The sequence below is a fragment of the Gallinula chloropus genome, assembly GCF_964237585.1.
Source record: "Gallinula chloropus genome assembly, chromosome: 19".
Taxonomy (NCBI): Eukaryota; Metazoa; Chordata; class Aves; order Gruiformes; family Rallidae; genus Gallinula; species Gallinula chloropus.
The window spans coordinates 6,364,729-6,379,056 of NC_140104.1; the positions used below are offsets into that span (position 1 = coordinate 6,364,729).

The window sequence follows — 14,328 nt, forward strand, 5'->3', positions numbered from 1 at the left end:
GGGTGGGGGTGGTGGTGTGGGGGGGGCTGTTTTCCAGTCTCTGAAGCAGCCAAACAGCCTCCAAGGGTGGGATAAACTCCCTGTTCCCAGCACAGGGTCTGTGCTCAGGGTGACACCCCAAAAGCCTGGGGTTTGGCTCCTGCCTTCTACCTTCTCCCCCTCAATCCAAGCACAAGGGGTGCCCCGAGATGGCCCCTCCTCGTGCTGGGTCCCTGCAGGGCAGCAAGTAGCCCCCAGACCCATGTTCTGGGGTCTTTCAGCCCCCCAAACCCAGGCACCAGGGTCTCCTCATCCTTAAAGCAGCTCTGGTCCCCGTGGTGGTCAGGTTGCCTGGGGGCTGTTGGGGGGCTGCACTCCCCCCTGTCCCTCCAGTGCCAGTCCCTTGGAGGTGCTTAGGCATGGGCAGGGCAGTGGGGACAGAGTCACAGCCATCCAAAGCCACAAGCCCAGGTGGTCCCACCCCAAATCCTGGTCGCACGGGCCCCCTGCCTGACCTTCCCCTACACCTGAGCCTGCCCACAACTCATCACATGTCACCAGCTCCCACCAAACCCCTTACAAAAGATTCACCACCCAGTCCTGCCCATCTCTGGCGCCAGGCTTGGGGACCTGGTGGCACCAGGGAATGAGGAACATCCCGGTGTCACCTTGAGCTCCCACCCCATGGCCCCAAGCCCATCACTTACCCCTTCCCCCTCTGGAGCCACAAGCATGTGCACCAGAACCAGAAGGGAATGGCAGCAAAACCAAGGGAAAACAAGTTCTCCCATCAGACCCAGCTGAGGTTGTCCATGGCCCCCCCACTAATCCCTGTCTGTCCCCCTCCCAGGTCCCTGTGTCCCTCCAGGACCTCCAGCTGGGCCCAGGGTGAGACCCAGTGGGAGAGGGGCAGGAGTGGGTGGGAGATGGGGGATGGCAGTGCTGGCACAGGGAGGCACAGGGGAGCTGCACCCCTGGTGCTGTGCTTAAAAAGCCACCTGGACACAAGGCCTGCAAAACCCACCAGCCAGCAAGGAGTAACACCAAGCCCATGGCACCTCCTGGCCCAGCCTTGCCTAGGGTGAGCCTCAGCCTTCAGAGGCCAGGGAACGTCGGCATGCCCCCCATCAGTCCCATCTGGGGTGGGGGGGGGACACACAACACCAGAAGGAGTGAACAGCTCCTCCTTCCCCTTCCCCACCCAGCACCCCTGTGTCCTGCCCTGGTAAAAAGGGAAACTGAGGCAGGTAGGTTCTAACCTGCCAGAATCAGCCTCAGAGCCCTGCAAGGTGTTTCTAGTGTCTGGATTTACCCCATGGAGCAACCAGGACCTGATGACCCAGAGACAGGAGTGACCCAAGGATGTGGCTCCTGTCCCAGCCCAGGCTGCTCGGGTCGGGGCCAGGGGGCTGGGGCAGCCACACCTCTCTGCCCAAATCACAGGAGGGCTTGGGCCACTCCTGGGCCTTGCAAAGTCCTGAGCTGGAAGGATGGGTGCTGTGCCCAGGGGACAAAATGTTGCTCTGGGGGACAGAGACCCTGCAGAGCCCGGCCCCAGGTGCAGGATGGGAGATCAGAGGGGGGTAGGACAGGAGACCCCCCACAGACATCTTCAGTTCATCCTCCAGCTCAAAGCAGGGATGGGCAGACACACAGAAATGCTAGTGGAAAGGTCTCTGGAGGTTCCCACTCCCACCAGGAGATCCTCCAGTGTGGGTGAGCCTCCCTGCAGCCATGGATGGGAACTGCTCCCCACATCCCTGTGGATGGGGTCGGCTGGACCCCAGTGACCCCACTCCCCCTGTCCCACAGTGATGGGTGCCACCCCACAGCAGGGAGCTGGTGGGATCCCAGCAGCTCTTCCCTCCAGCTCCAGCCATCCCGACAGACCAGCTGCTCCCAGCAGACCCTGGCACCTCTCTGCCATACCCTCAGAGCCCGTGAGAGCCCTGCTGTCACCCCCTGCCTGCAGGTAGCCACTGTATCTCTGGGAGGGTCCCAAGCAGCAGTGCCCACCCTGCTGAGGTGCCGGGGAGGCCGGTGGCCCAAGTTTACCCCAGAAGAGGGTGCTAAACACAGTGGGCGGTTGCTGTCACAGCCAGAGCTGGCTGGGCCTCGGGTGGGATGCTGGGGGAAGCTTCGCTGGGTGGCACTGGCTCAGCTGGTGCCTGCCAGGGCCACCGGTGCCTTTGGCCACCGTCTCGGTGGCACTTGGCTGCTGGCCTGGCATCAGGGATGCTGGCAGTGGGGGTGCCTGGCTCCCCTCCTGCAGCAAGGGCCACCACGCCGAGCTGGGACAAAGCCAGGGATGTCCCTGGGGACCAGCTTGGGAAGGGACAGAGCGAGATCCCGGGGGGGCACCGGGGGTTTGGGTGCCCTCTGGCGCAGTGATGGCTGCAGCAAGGGTGCTGGGCCGGCTGCTGGGAGCAGGGGTGCTGAGCCCCTTGTGCCGGCATCAGGATGGTCTGGGGGGGTGAGGACCCTGTGGAGCTGCTGCTGGCTGGGTGCAGGGTGGGTGCTGCACATGCCAGCGGCCACATTTGGGCACAGGGTGCTGCATGCCCCAGCGAGGGGAAGTTGGGTGGGTGACAACCATGGTGTGGGGCCTCCAGGGCTGTGCAGGGGCCACCTCCCTGCCTGGTGAGGGGGGCTCCAGGCCAACAGCTCCATCACGGGACTGAAAGCTGCTGAGGCTTCGGGCCTGCTGAGGCTTCTGGCCTGGTCCAGCCGGCTGCTGGCTCTGGTCTGGCCGTCCCCCTGCCCATCACCGAGGGTCCTCTGTAGGGTCACCAGCAAGGGACCACATGGCACCAGCTGCCCCAGGCACATCCAGCTGGGTGAGGGGCTGCAGGGGGGGTCCTGTGGGGCTGGGGGTTTCCCGCTGCCAAACTGGGGGTTCTCTGGGGTCCCGCTCTCCCATGGCAGCAGGGGGTGAGGACCACAGTGCTGCCCTGGGGTGACGGCTGCAACAGATGCCCTGTGGCCCCCAAGTCCCTGGGGGGTGATGGCGTTTTGCCCCAGAGCGAAGAACAGCGGTGGCGCGATGTCACTTAGAGGTACCGTGACAGCACCACGACACTGGCAGCATCCCTACAGCAGCACGATGGGGGACAAGCAGCCAGAGGAAGGAGCCAGCCTGGGCCAGGGGGGTGTCCTGATCCATCGTTCACTTCCCACAACACCCCCGCCCCAGAACCTCCCGTGCTGCGGCCAGCCAACCCTGGAGCAACACACTGTGAGGTTTTCCTGACAGGGATCCAGCCTGGATCCCAGGATCCCCATGGGCTGTGCTGCCCCCTTGCCAAGCTGCAGCACTCCCCCCTCCCCCTTCCCTGTCACCCTCCTGAGCCCCAGGTTCTCTCCAGCCAAAGCTCGACCTCTTCTGCAGATGGGGATACCCCACCCTTGGGATCTTCCTTTGGTCAGAGAACAGAGGGACAGCCACTGGCCATCACCACCTGGGGCATGGGCCACCTCGCTGTCCCCTGGGGCTTGTTTGACACTGGAGGCAAAGCCGCTCCATGGCTCAATAAGGCATCACTGCCACGGGTTCTGCCATCACATGGGGTGACAACAGGGAGGGAGGGGACAGGAGGCTTGGGGGTCCTGGGGCCCAGCCAGTCTATGCAGGCAGGGACAGCACCATCCCCATGCCTGGAGGAGGTGACCCACGATGGGGTTGGAACAGCACGAAGGGGGGACAACAATGACTGAGCCCGGGGGGATGCCACCAAGTCCAGCATTGCTGCAACACCCCAAGCAGAGCTTGGCCCCTCCTGCCTCAGTTTCCCCACGAGCTCCCAGCCCCCCCCCCCCCCCCCACCCAGGGGAGGTGAGCAATTCCCAAGCAGGCCGGGCAGCGAGCAGGGAAGGATTTATTGACTCACGGCTCGGGGTACATCACAGTTTGAGCTTCCCTTCCCCACCTCCGGAGAGGACGTCGCCTTGGACTTCCCGGGCAAAAGTGCACGGAGAGGCTTCACAGTTTCATCCCTTGGGGCAAGCAGAACGGAGGCAGTGACACATGGCAGACGCTACGTCGTATGAAAAAATAATACAAACTCTTCTCTTTAAATATCTTACAGAAAAATGAACCTGAATAAAGAGCATGAAAAGCACCGTGCGGCGCAACCCCCCCCCTCCCCCCCCAACCCCACTCCCCTACCCCTCTCCCCAACCCCCAGGTCAAGGGGACTGAGATGAGCCACATCCCTGCATCCCTCTGGACCACCCCCCCCCCCCCCGCCTCCAGCGCTGTCTCCAGGGATGCGCGGTCACGGATTAGCATGGGCAGCAGGGACGTGGGGACAGCAGGGACTGCTACGTGCCTGTCCCCACGCCATGGAGGTGACCCCCATCCTCCATGGACCCTTTGCTTGGCCAGGGGGTGCTGGCAACCTCCCCCCTCCCCAAACCCAGAGGTGCCAGCAGGAGCAGCGTGAGAGGCCGGCCGAGGGCGTTACTACGAGGCTGTCCCAGCACCCACATTCCCATAAGGGGGCCAGGGGCTGTGTGTATCCCCCCCTCCCCCCCAAAAAGGAATGGGGTGGGGTGGGGGGGGGTCCCTCCTGTGTCGCAGTGCAAGTTCACGGGAAGCCAAGGCACCGCCGCGAGGCCGCGGCTCAGTACGGGGGAGCCCACGGGGCTCGTGGGGTGCAGCGGCCACGCAGCCCCCGGGTGTGCAAAGGCGAAGCAAGCCGGGGCAGGGGGGGGCCATGGGGACACAGGGACAGTCCCTGCGGTGTGGCCGGCTGGGCTTGTCCTGGGACTAATAGCTACAGCGTGGGGGGGTGGGTGGGGGCACGCAGGGGGGTCCTGGGGAGAGCCAGCTCCCAGGGACACTGCGGGCAACCCGTGCAGAGGAGACGGGTGATGTGTTTGGGGGGGTTGGGCTCATCTGGGGACCCTCGGGGATCCAGCCCCGGGGGTGGTGGCAGCCGGAGGAGATGCTGGCGGTGGGTGCAGCTCCTTCTCCTGCAGCTTCGGCGGAGGGGTGGGTGTGGGTGGGGGAGGTCTATCGGGGGGGCGCGGGCAGCCCCCCCTCGCCCCGCCGGTGTGTCTCCCCAAAGGCTCGGTCCAGCTGCTCCAGCTGGGAGCTGAGCGGCAGGTGGATCTCCAGGTGCATGTGGAGGGCTTCCAGCCACTGCTCCAGCTTGCTGAAGGACGGCCTAGGCGAGAAAGGGGGGGCATGGGGGGGGGGCATGCGGGGGGACAGCTCTGCCAGCATCCCCCCTCTCCCCATGGCAGCCCCCCCACCCTCCCCAGGGATGGGTCCCAACCCCTCACCGCTTCTCGGGGTCCAGGTCGCAGCAGCAGACGGCAATGGGGAAGAAGCTGGGGGGGCAAGAGGGGGGGCAGTAGCGGTCCAGGAAGCCCCTGACGTTGAGGCCGAAGTCAGTGGTGCGGGGCAGGTAGTCAGGGTCAGCGCTAACCCGGCCGATGATCTGGAAGGAAGGGGGGGGAAGCGGGCTCAGACCCAAGGGTGGACCCCCAACTCCTAACAGGGGACACCCCCATTGGTACTTGCCTCACACAGGACGATGCCAAAGGAGAAGATGTCCACCTTCTCATCGTAGCTCCTCCCTGTGGGATGAGATGGGTCAGGCCATGCCACACATCCTGTCCCACCAAGCTCTCCCTGCCTGAGGACAGAGCCCTGGCTGGCCCTGTCCCCCTTCCCAGTGCTGGGGCCGGGCTCACCGTTGATCATCTCAGGGGCCATCCAGTATGGGTTCCCCACCACTGTGTACCGCTTCTTGCGATCCGGTTTCTTCAGGTTCTTGAGATGTTCGGGCTGGTTCTTCTCATCCACCATCAGCCGAGCCAGCCCAAAATCAGCCACCACCACACTCTTGTTCTGGGTGGGTGGAGAGGGGTGAGGCATGGGAGGAGACATCTAGGGGGCTGAGACCCCTACCCAGGCCAGGGGAGGGCACTGAGATGGGACTTACCTCCCTCACGAGGCAGTTGTGAGAGTTGAGGTCACGGTGGATGATGTTCATGGAGTGGAGGTAGGCCTGGGGAAAGGATGGGCTGAGCGCCAGGAGCACCCCCACCCCACGGTCCCCCACCCATCAGCACCCATCCTACCCCCTCATGCTCCAGTGGGACCCACCATGCCAGCGGCGATGTCCTTGGCGAAGCTGACCCGCTGGCTCCAGGGGTAGTGACTGTCCTGGGGGCAGGAGGAGCAATTTGCCAGAGAACAAAGGGGACGGGTCCCCCAGACCCACCAGGGCTATAGGGTGGTGGAGAGCCCACTGGTAGCCCCCACCCCGTGCTCACCATGCTCTTGATGAGGCTCCTCAAGGTGCCTCCCTTGATGTACTCGGTGATGAAGTTGAGCCTTTTCTCCTTATACAGCACCCCGATGAACTTCAGCACATTGGGGTGCTCCAAGCAGCGCATCACCTTCACCTGCAGGACCCCCCCCCATGCCGGTAACACCCCAAGGCACTCAGCACCCACCCCGACAGACCTGCTGCTCACGTCTTCTCCAGTGGACAGGCAGGGCTGCCCACACCCCACAGTGCCTGGCCACCCCTGCTCTCTGGGTGTCAGGGTAGGGGGCGGGATCAGACAGCCCCACCCCTTGTGCCTGCCCCTCAGAAAGAAAGGGGACGCTCACCTCTTTGAGGAAGGTCCTCTGCGTCTCCTCATCGAAGCGGATCAGCTCCTTCATGACCATCACCTCGCCAGTCTCACGATGTGTCACCTGGCAGGGAGCACAGGGGATGAGCCACCAGCTCCCTGCTGCCACCTGCACCTCAGGGGACAGCCCAGGACAGATGACATCCTCCCTCTCTCTATCCCAGGTAGCTGAGACCCTCACACTCATGACACCTGTGGCCGCCCAGCCCCACACCTTGATGGCCTGGCCGAAGCAGCCCTTGCCCAGCACCTCGCCATGGATCAGGTCGGAGGGGCGGAAGATGCGATGGGCGCGGGAGACGACGCGCAGCGACTCGGAGCGACCGATGTCCTTGCGCTGGGATGCAGGAGAGCCCACCGAGCTGGACCCCGGAGACTTGTCCGTGCTGCAGCTCCTCCTGCGGGACGGATGGACGGACAGACAGAAGGTCAACCCCAAGAAGGGACCCGACAGGAGAAGCAGGCGAGCCGGGAGTCTTACATGACAGTCCGCTGGCGCATGGCACTGGGGTCCCCGCAGGGTGGGGGGGCTGGGGAGCAGAGCAGGGGGCTGCACGAGGCGGGTGGGGGGCTGCAGGCAAGCCCCGACTCCCGGGCAAGGGGCTCGTGGGGGTCGTGCTCGATGGTCAGCTGAAGCAGGCGGCTGGTCTCCTGGATCAGCAGGTCGATCTGGGGGCAGAAAAGGAGGACAGGGGGGCGTTGGGAGGCACTCTGGGGAAGGGGGATCTGGGGGAGGGGGTGGCACGTGATGGGGGTTTACCTCATCCAGGGGGACGTGGCCAATGGGGGTGCCATTGATCTCCAGGATGCGGTCGCCCACGTGGATGGAGTTCTTCATGTCAGGGCTGATGCAGTCTGGATCCACCCTGTGACAAGCAGCGGGGCTCAGTGCCACAGCCCTGCCACCATCAGGGGTGGGGACACGCTGGGACACTGCCCCCCAGACACCCCCAGCCAATGGGGACAGGCTCCTATGCCCCCTGTGAGTCACCTCTGCAAGATGGGGACATGCGGTCACGGTACCCAGGAGTCACCCCTGTGTGGTGGGGACAGACTTGCAGGGGACCTGCCCACGGGTCACCCCCAGCTGTCTGGGGACACAGAGGCAAGCCACCCACGTGGGATGGGGACACGGAGGCAAGTTGCCCACATGAGATGAGGACATGGAGGAAAGCCACCCATGTGGGTTGGGGACACGGAGACAAGCCACCCATGACTCACCCCTGGTGTACAGGGACATGGGACCTCTGCCCATGAGCCACAGCTTGCTCGATGGGACCCTCCTGTCATGGTACCCCTGAGTCACCCCTCCAGGATGGGGACACACAGGCAGGCTGCCCACAAGTGACACCCACCAGCTGGGGACACAGAGGCATGTGGCCCACGAGTCACTCCTGGATGTCCCCTGGATGGGGACATGCTGGCACAGTACCCACGAGCCACCCCAAACACGCAGGGACACCCCAGCCCAGCACCTGCGGCCCACCCTGACAACCAGAGCTCCATCAGCGTGTCACCCTGATGGCCAGGGACACGCCACCATGGTCCCCTCCAGCCACCACCAGCCGCTGGGGACACACCAGCCCTGTCCTTCACCCCATCCTTCACCCTTCCACCCCAAAAGGTCTCTGTGGGGTGGATCCCACCCGCAGAAGGGCCGTGGGATCCCCCCAGCCCCAGGGGAAGGGAGGGTGGCAGAGGGGACAGCAACGCACTCTCGGACACGGACGGTGCGGGGGTGCTCGGTGCCACAGCCCTGGTCAATGGAGACGGAGAAGCCGCGTTTGCCGTCAGAGCAGGCGGGGATGGAGACCAGCGTCACCGTGTGCGGGATGCGGGACGCCGGCGAATCCGGCAGGATCTGCTCGATGACTGGTGTCACCACCATCTGGTAATAGCAGTGCCCGCTGCAGGGCAAAGAGAAGGGTGGTGGGTGGGAGGTGCCGGGGTGTCCCCACCCCACCCAGCCAGCCTGGGACGTACCAGTAGAGCTTGGAGCGCTCCACCAGCGCGTAGGTGTCCCCGTCCCCGATGAACGTGCGGCAGTTGAGGCAGCTGAAGCACTCGGGGTGGTACTTCTGCTCCCCGGCCACCTGCGGGCAGATGCCATCAGCCCTGGGGACCAAGCGTCCCAGGCACCACCCCTGGGTGCTGGGAGCAACCAGAGCCGTGGGGACAGCCATGCTGCAAGGGTGAGGCTGGCTGCAGAGACGATCCCCCACCACCCCGAGCCTCCCCCCAGCACCCTCAACCCCGACACGGGGACAGCCCAGCCACCCCCAGAGCTCAAGCTGTGCCAGGGGTCTGCATCCCCTCCCCACTTTGCCCCCCTCTCCAGTGAGCTCAGCCATGGGTCAAGGCTCCTTGCCCCCCGTTGGGGACCCTCAGGGACCTCCCCAGCGCTCACCATGACCAGCCCCTTGGTGATCTGCTCGGAGCAGCCGTGGCAAAGCTCCCCGAAGCGCGCCCAGTAATCCTTCTTGCAGTACAGGCGCCCATCCTTCTCGTAGTACTGGTGGGACAGGGAGGCCCCGCACTCGCAGCACCTGCAGCAGGGGACAGGGACCCCCTCATCACCACGTCCCCACCACCACCCTGTCCCCATGGCCACCCCGGGGGAAGAGTTGGTGTCCATCCACCCCACGGTCTCCACGCCAAGATGCTCCCCCCCTGGTTCCTACCCTGCTGCAGGGCCACCGCATCCGTGTGTCACCATCCCCAGGGCAGCAGCGGGCGGCTCCGGGGGTCCCAGCACAGGCTGCGTGCGGGGACGTGTGGGGACACTGGGGTGGGCAGGGCAGGGGACACGAGGCAGGGACACGCATGGGGAGGGAGGTGCCAGCCCTGTGCAGGCGTGCCAGCCTGGTCATGGACACAGAGTCGGACGTGGCACCCTGGTCACAGACACAGCAGCCTGGCACAGAGGTGCCACCCTGGGCACAGACACACAGGGACGTGCCACCCCGGTCACGGACACGGCAGCCTCGTGGGTGCGATGCCCTGGGTGCTGCGAACGGGGAGCAGGGGGATGCACCTGCAGCTTGGGGTGCAGGAAGGTGCAGGGGATGGGGAGGTGCAGGGGGGTGTGGGAGGAAGCAGGGGGGCTGCTCAATGGGGAGATGTGCCCAGGGGTGTGGAGGGGGATGTGAATTTTGGGGGTGCACAGGCAGGTGCCGGGGTGCTGCGCGGCAGGGTGCTGCATCGGGCTGTGCAGGGGGTGCAGGGGATTTGCTGCAAGGGGTGCTATTGGGGAGTGCCTATGGAGGGCGCGGGGGGGGGGGGGGATGTGCAGAGGGGGTTCCCAGGGGCTGCCGCAGTCCCCCACCCCCTCCTGAGCCACGGGGGGGGGATGGGGTGGCGTGGTGCCACGCAAGTGAAATACCAACCAGGCGTGACGTCACGGCGCGGAATTTCCCCACCCCATGACGTCACCACGCGAGGACTCCTCCGCCTGACTGCGCAGCCCCAAACCACCCCGGCCCTGGGGAGGGGGTTGGCCAGCCCCTGGGAGGAGGGTGCACGGCCCCTCCCCTTTAACCCCCGCGCTGCTGCCCCCGCCCCACGGTGTCCCGACGGGGCGGGCGCATCCCTCGCTCCCCCAGCCCGGCTGGCTGTGGGGAAAGGGGCGGGGGGTGTGGGGAGGGGGTGGGAAGGGGGGAGGAGAAGGAGGAGGAGGGGGAGGGGAAGAGGAAGGGGAAGGCTGCTGTACCGGCAAGCCCCGAGCTGCCGGAAGCCGGTCTCCCGAGGTGGGGGGAAGCGGATCCAGCTGCGGCCCCCCCGGAGGTTTCGCTGGGGCTGATGGCTGCGGGGAGCTAAGCACGGGGCAGGGGCCAGGCAGAGCACCCCGGGGAAGGGGGGGGGGGGGGGGGGGGGGGGAAGCAGAGAAGCTGAGGGGCCGGGGGGGGTGCGGAGTCCGGCCCAACCCGTTCCCACTCACTTGGCTCCGGAGCTCAGGACCCGTCTCTTCCTCAGCACCGCCACCAGCATCCTCCTCGGGACTGGGGGTGGGGGGGTGAACTACCCCGGTACCCTGCTGTGCTCGGCACCCCCAGCCCCACGGGGACCCCTGCCAAGGTCCCGGCCCCCCCTTTGCGTTTCCCGACCCGGGACCTTCCTCCTCCTCCTCCTCGGTGTCTCCCACGGCTCGAGCTGCCGGGAGGGCAGGAGTGAAAGAGGAAACAGGGGCGGGAGGCGGGGGGGGGGATGGGGGGGGGCCGGGTGACATCAGTCCCACGCACCCCTGTCACGGAGCAGGAAGGGACAGCGCAGGGGGACAGCGTGATACAGGCAGCAGAGACACTCCCCCCCCCGCCAAGGTTGGGCATCACCCGGCCAGCTCAGCCTGCACCCCGCTGCCTGCGCTGCCCCACGGGTGCCGGGACACGGAGCTGGGCCCCCACCAGCAGCCCCGGTGCTGCCGGGAGCATCTGCTGCTCTCCCTGCGGAGCATCCCGGTGTCCGTCCCGGCTGGACCGCGGGCTCCTACCGGAAGCAGTCGGCGTGCCAGTCCGCGTTCAGCGCCTGCAGGTACTGCCCGTCGAAGATGCTCTGCCCGCAGCTCGCACACACCGGCAGGTCGGTCCCTGCTCGGAGCAGAGGGACACGAAGGGGACGGGGCTGTCACCACCCAGCGTCCCCACAGCAGCGCCCAGGCACAGCCCCGGGATTAACTCCCTCTGCCCAGGGTGAGGAGTCCAACCCCCCGCCCACCCAATTCCCCCCTCCCAATCAATCCTGTGCTAGGGACAAGGTCACAGTACTGATGTCCCCAGGGCTGGGGACAGGGCAGGGTACCAGTGAGGTGGTGCCAGTCAAGGCCACCTCCAGAACCCCTGTCCCCTTGGGGTGCAGCAGGACCCCCATGTGATTGGGATGCTGGGTGCCCACAGTGGTGTATATGGGGTGCAGGGGTTGGAGGGGTGGCGTTGGGGACCATGGGGTGTCCCATGGAGGTGCTGGAGGGGACAGGGATGGGTGTGCAGGGCTCGTGGGGATGCAGCAGGGTGCTGAGCAGCAGGATGGATGTTGGGGGGACACTGAGGTGCTGGGGATGGCGGGGTGCCTGGGTGCTTATGTCTGGGTGTGCTAGGAGGGGTGGGATGGGGGGCACTCGCTGGAGGGGAGGGATGATGGGGGCCAGGATGAGGGCAAGGAGGGGTACAGTGCAGGAGGGCAGGATGGGGATGGGGGGTACAGGGGTGTGAAGTAGTGCTGGATGGGGGCAGGGAGGGATACAGGGGTGCAGGATAGGTACTGGGGGAGGATATCAAGGTGCAGGAAGGGGGGAGAAGGGGAAGGGGTGATGAAGGGGTGCAGGATGTGTCCGGGGGGGATGGGAGGGATGCAGGACAAAAGGGATGTAAAGGAGAGATCCAGTGGGACATGAAGTATGTGGAGGAAAACAGGGATACAGGATGGATGCAGGGTGCCCGGGGAAACAGAGGGGTGCAGAGTGGGTGCTGGAGGATGCAGGGTGCTCGGGGAAATAGAGGGGTGCAGAGTGGGTGCTGGGGGATGCAGGGTGCCTGGGGACACACAGAGGGGTGCAGGGTGGGTGCTGGGGGATGCAGGGTGCCTGGGGACACACAGAGGGGTGCAGGGTGGGTGCTGGGGGATGCAGGGTGCCTGGGGACACACAGAGGGGTGCAGGGTGGGTGCTGGGGGATGCAGGGTGCCTGGGGACACACAGAGGGGTGCAGGGTGGGTGCAGACACATGGAAGGTGCTGGGGTATGCAGCATGGATGAGGTGCAGGAGCAGAGCAGGGACACAGAGGGGTGCAGGATGGGTACTGCAGGATGGAAGGGGGTACCAGGGCACACGAGGGGTGCAGCGGGGCGACACGGGGGTGTAGGGAAGGAGACAGGAGGGATAGGGTTTGTGGGGAGAAATCGGGGTGCAGGGACTGAGGTGCAGGGTGCTGAGGGATGTATGGGTGCTGGTGGGTGCAGACAGTGGTGCGAACTGGAGGGTGCAGTGTGGGGACATGGGGTCTACAGGGGACATGTAGGGGTGCAGAAGGGGGGTGTGGGGTGCAGGCAGGAATGCAGGCTGGATGTGGAGTGCAGGAGGAGATGGGGGAGTGGGGGAGGGAGAGACAGGGATGCAGGATGGACAGGGGTACAGAGGGAGATGGGGGGGTGCAGACCAAAGAGGGGATGCTGGGGGATGCAGGTGGTGATGTGAGCTGCATGAGGGGTGCAGGTGGGGTGCAGGCTGGACGGGGGGTGCACAGAGGGATTTGGGGCTGCACACTGTGGACGTGGGGGCCTGCAGGCTGGAAGGGGGTGCAGTGGGGGCTGCAGAGGTTCCTGGAGTGATGTGAGCTGGATGGAGACTGCAGGAGGAGATGTGGGGGTGCAGGGAGGATGCAGGCTAGAAGAGGGGTGCAGTGGGGGTGCAGGGGTGACGTGGGCTGGATGAGAAGTGCAGAGTGTCATTTTGGGGTGCAGGGGAAGGCGCTGGAGGGATGCAGGCTGGAGGGGGGGCAGGAAGAGGAGGATGTAGGGGTGCGGGGGGGCTGCGGGGAGGCTGGATGGTGGGTACAGGGAGGACGTAAGGGTGCAAGGGGGAACGTTGGGATGCAGGAGGGTTGGGGGGGCGGGATATGAGGATGCAGGAGGGGTGCAGTAGGGCTGCAGGGGGATTGCGGGGGTGCAGGAGGGATGCAGGGGGTCTGCAGGCTGTCTGAGGGGTGGGGGGGGAGCCGGGGGGGGATGTCGCGGGGCTCCAGTGGCGGCGGAAGCGCTGAGTCAGACGGGGAGTGGGGGGGGGGGGGGGGCGGCCCGGTGCGTGTGTGTGCGGGGCGGGGAGGGGGGGGATGGAGAGGGGGGGGGTCACGCACCTTCGTCCTCTCCCATAGGCTCGTCCCTCCAGGTGCAGCACAGCAGCATCAACCTCATGCAGCCGCGCTGCCCGGCGCCGCGCCAGGCCCTGCCCTCGCCCCGGCCCCGGCCCCGGCCCGGCCCCGGCCCTGCCGCTGCGGCTCCGGCGGGCGGGCGGGGATGGCCGGGCGGGAACACGGCGCCGGCGCGGCCGCGGGGGGCGGGGCCTGGGGGTGGGTGGATGGTCTGAGGGGCGGGGCCAGGGCCACGCGGGGCGCGGATGTCACCGCCGGGACCCTTCCCCGCTCCTCGGGCCGCGCCCCGGGCTGTGGCTGCGCCTCGGGGAACGCGCATCCCCCGGGCCCGCGCTGCGCCCCTCGCACATCCCGTGCTGCGGGGCCCGGTGCGGGGCACCCCCGCAGCTGGACATCGGGCACCCCTGGAGATGGACACCGGGCACCCCCGGAGCTGGACATCGGGCACCCCGGAGCTGAACGTGGGGCACCCCCGGAGCTGAACGCAGGGCACCCCCGGAGCCAGACGCCGGGCACCCCTGGAGTCGGACGCGGGGCACTCCCGGAGCCGAATGCGGGGCACCCCCGGAGCTAGACATCGTGCACCCCCGGAGCCGAAAGCGGGGCACCCCCAGAGCTGGACATCGGGCACCCCCGGAGCCGGACGCGGGGCACCCCCGGAGCCGAAAGCGGGGCACCCCCAGAGCTGGACATCGGGCACCCCCGGAGCCGGACGCGGGGCACCCCCGGAGCCGAAAGCGGGGCACCCCCAGAGCTGGACATCGGGCACCCCCGGAGCCGAAAGCGGGGCACCCCCAGAGCTGGACATTGGGCACCCCGGAGCCGGTCGCGGGGCACCCC

The 14,328-nt window shown here is 66.6% G+C and overlaps 1 protein-coding gene across 3 annotated transcripts; it reads right to left on the reverse strand.

The window, feature by feature from the left end:
- Window positions 1-4,235: 4,235 nt before the first annotated feature.
- LIMK1 (LIM domain kinase 1) lies at window positions 4,236-13,577 on the reverse strand. 3 transcript variants are annotated; one of them, XM_084273167.1, is made up of 16 exons: window positions 13,474-13,577; window positions 11,117-11,213; window positions 9,038-9,176; window positions 8,614-8,723; window positions 8,346-8,537; window positions 7,391-7,496; window positions 7,112-7,299; window positions 6,845-7,028; window positions 6,608-6,694; window positions 6,265-6,396; window positions 6,095-6,154; window positions 5,931-5,996; window positions 5,680-5,836; window positions 5,507-5,562; window positions 5,266-5,423; window positions 4,236-5,147 (listed from the first exon to the last, which is right to left on the reverse strand). In XM_084273167.1, exons 1-16 carry the CDS (start codon window positions 13,529-13,531, stop codon window positions 4,994-4,996), a joined length of 1,944 nt encoding a protein of 647 aa, XP_084129293.1. In that variant the 5' UTR covers window positions 13,532-13,577; the 3' UTR covers window positions 4,236-4,993. The 3 variants fall into 3 exon arrangements, with proteins under 3 accessions (XP_084129293.1, XP_084129291.1, XP_084129292.1); XM_084273165.1 differs by lacking the exons at window positions 11,117-11,213; window positions 13,474-13,577 and adding an exon at window positions 10,568-10,803; XM_084273166.1 differs by lacking the exons at window positions 11,117-11,213; window positions 13,474-13,577 and adding an exon at window positions 9,312-9,392.
- Window positions 13,578-14,328: the final 751 nt, after the last annotated feature.

Coding starts and splice junctions, on each gene's coding strand:
- LIMK1 (XM_084273167.1), bottom strand. CDS start 13,531: ATGAGGTTGATGCTGCTGTGCTGCACCTGGAGGGACGAGCCTATGGGA. Junction 6,695..6,844: donor GCTTCGGCCAGGCCATCAAG/GTGTGGGGCTGG, acceptor GCTCCCTGCCAG/GTGACACATCGTGAGACTGG. Junction 5,563..5,679: donor GGCCCCTGAGATGATCAACG/GTGAGCCCGGCC, acceptor CTCATCCCACAG/GGAGGAGCTACGATGAGAAG.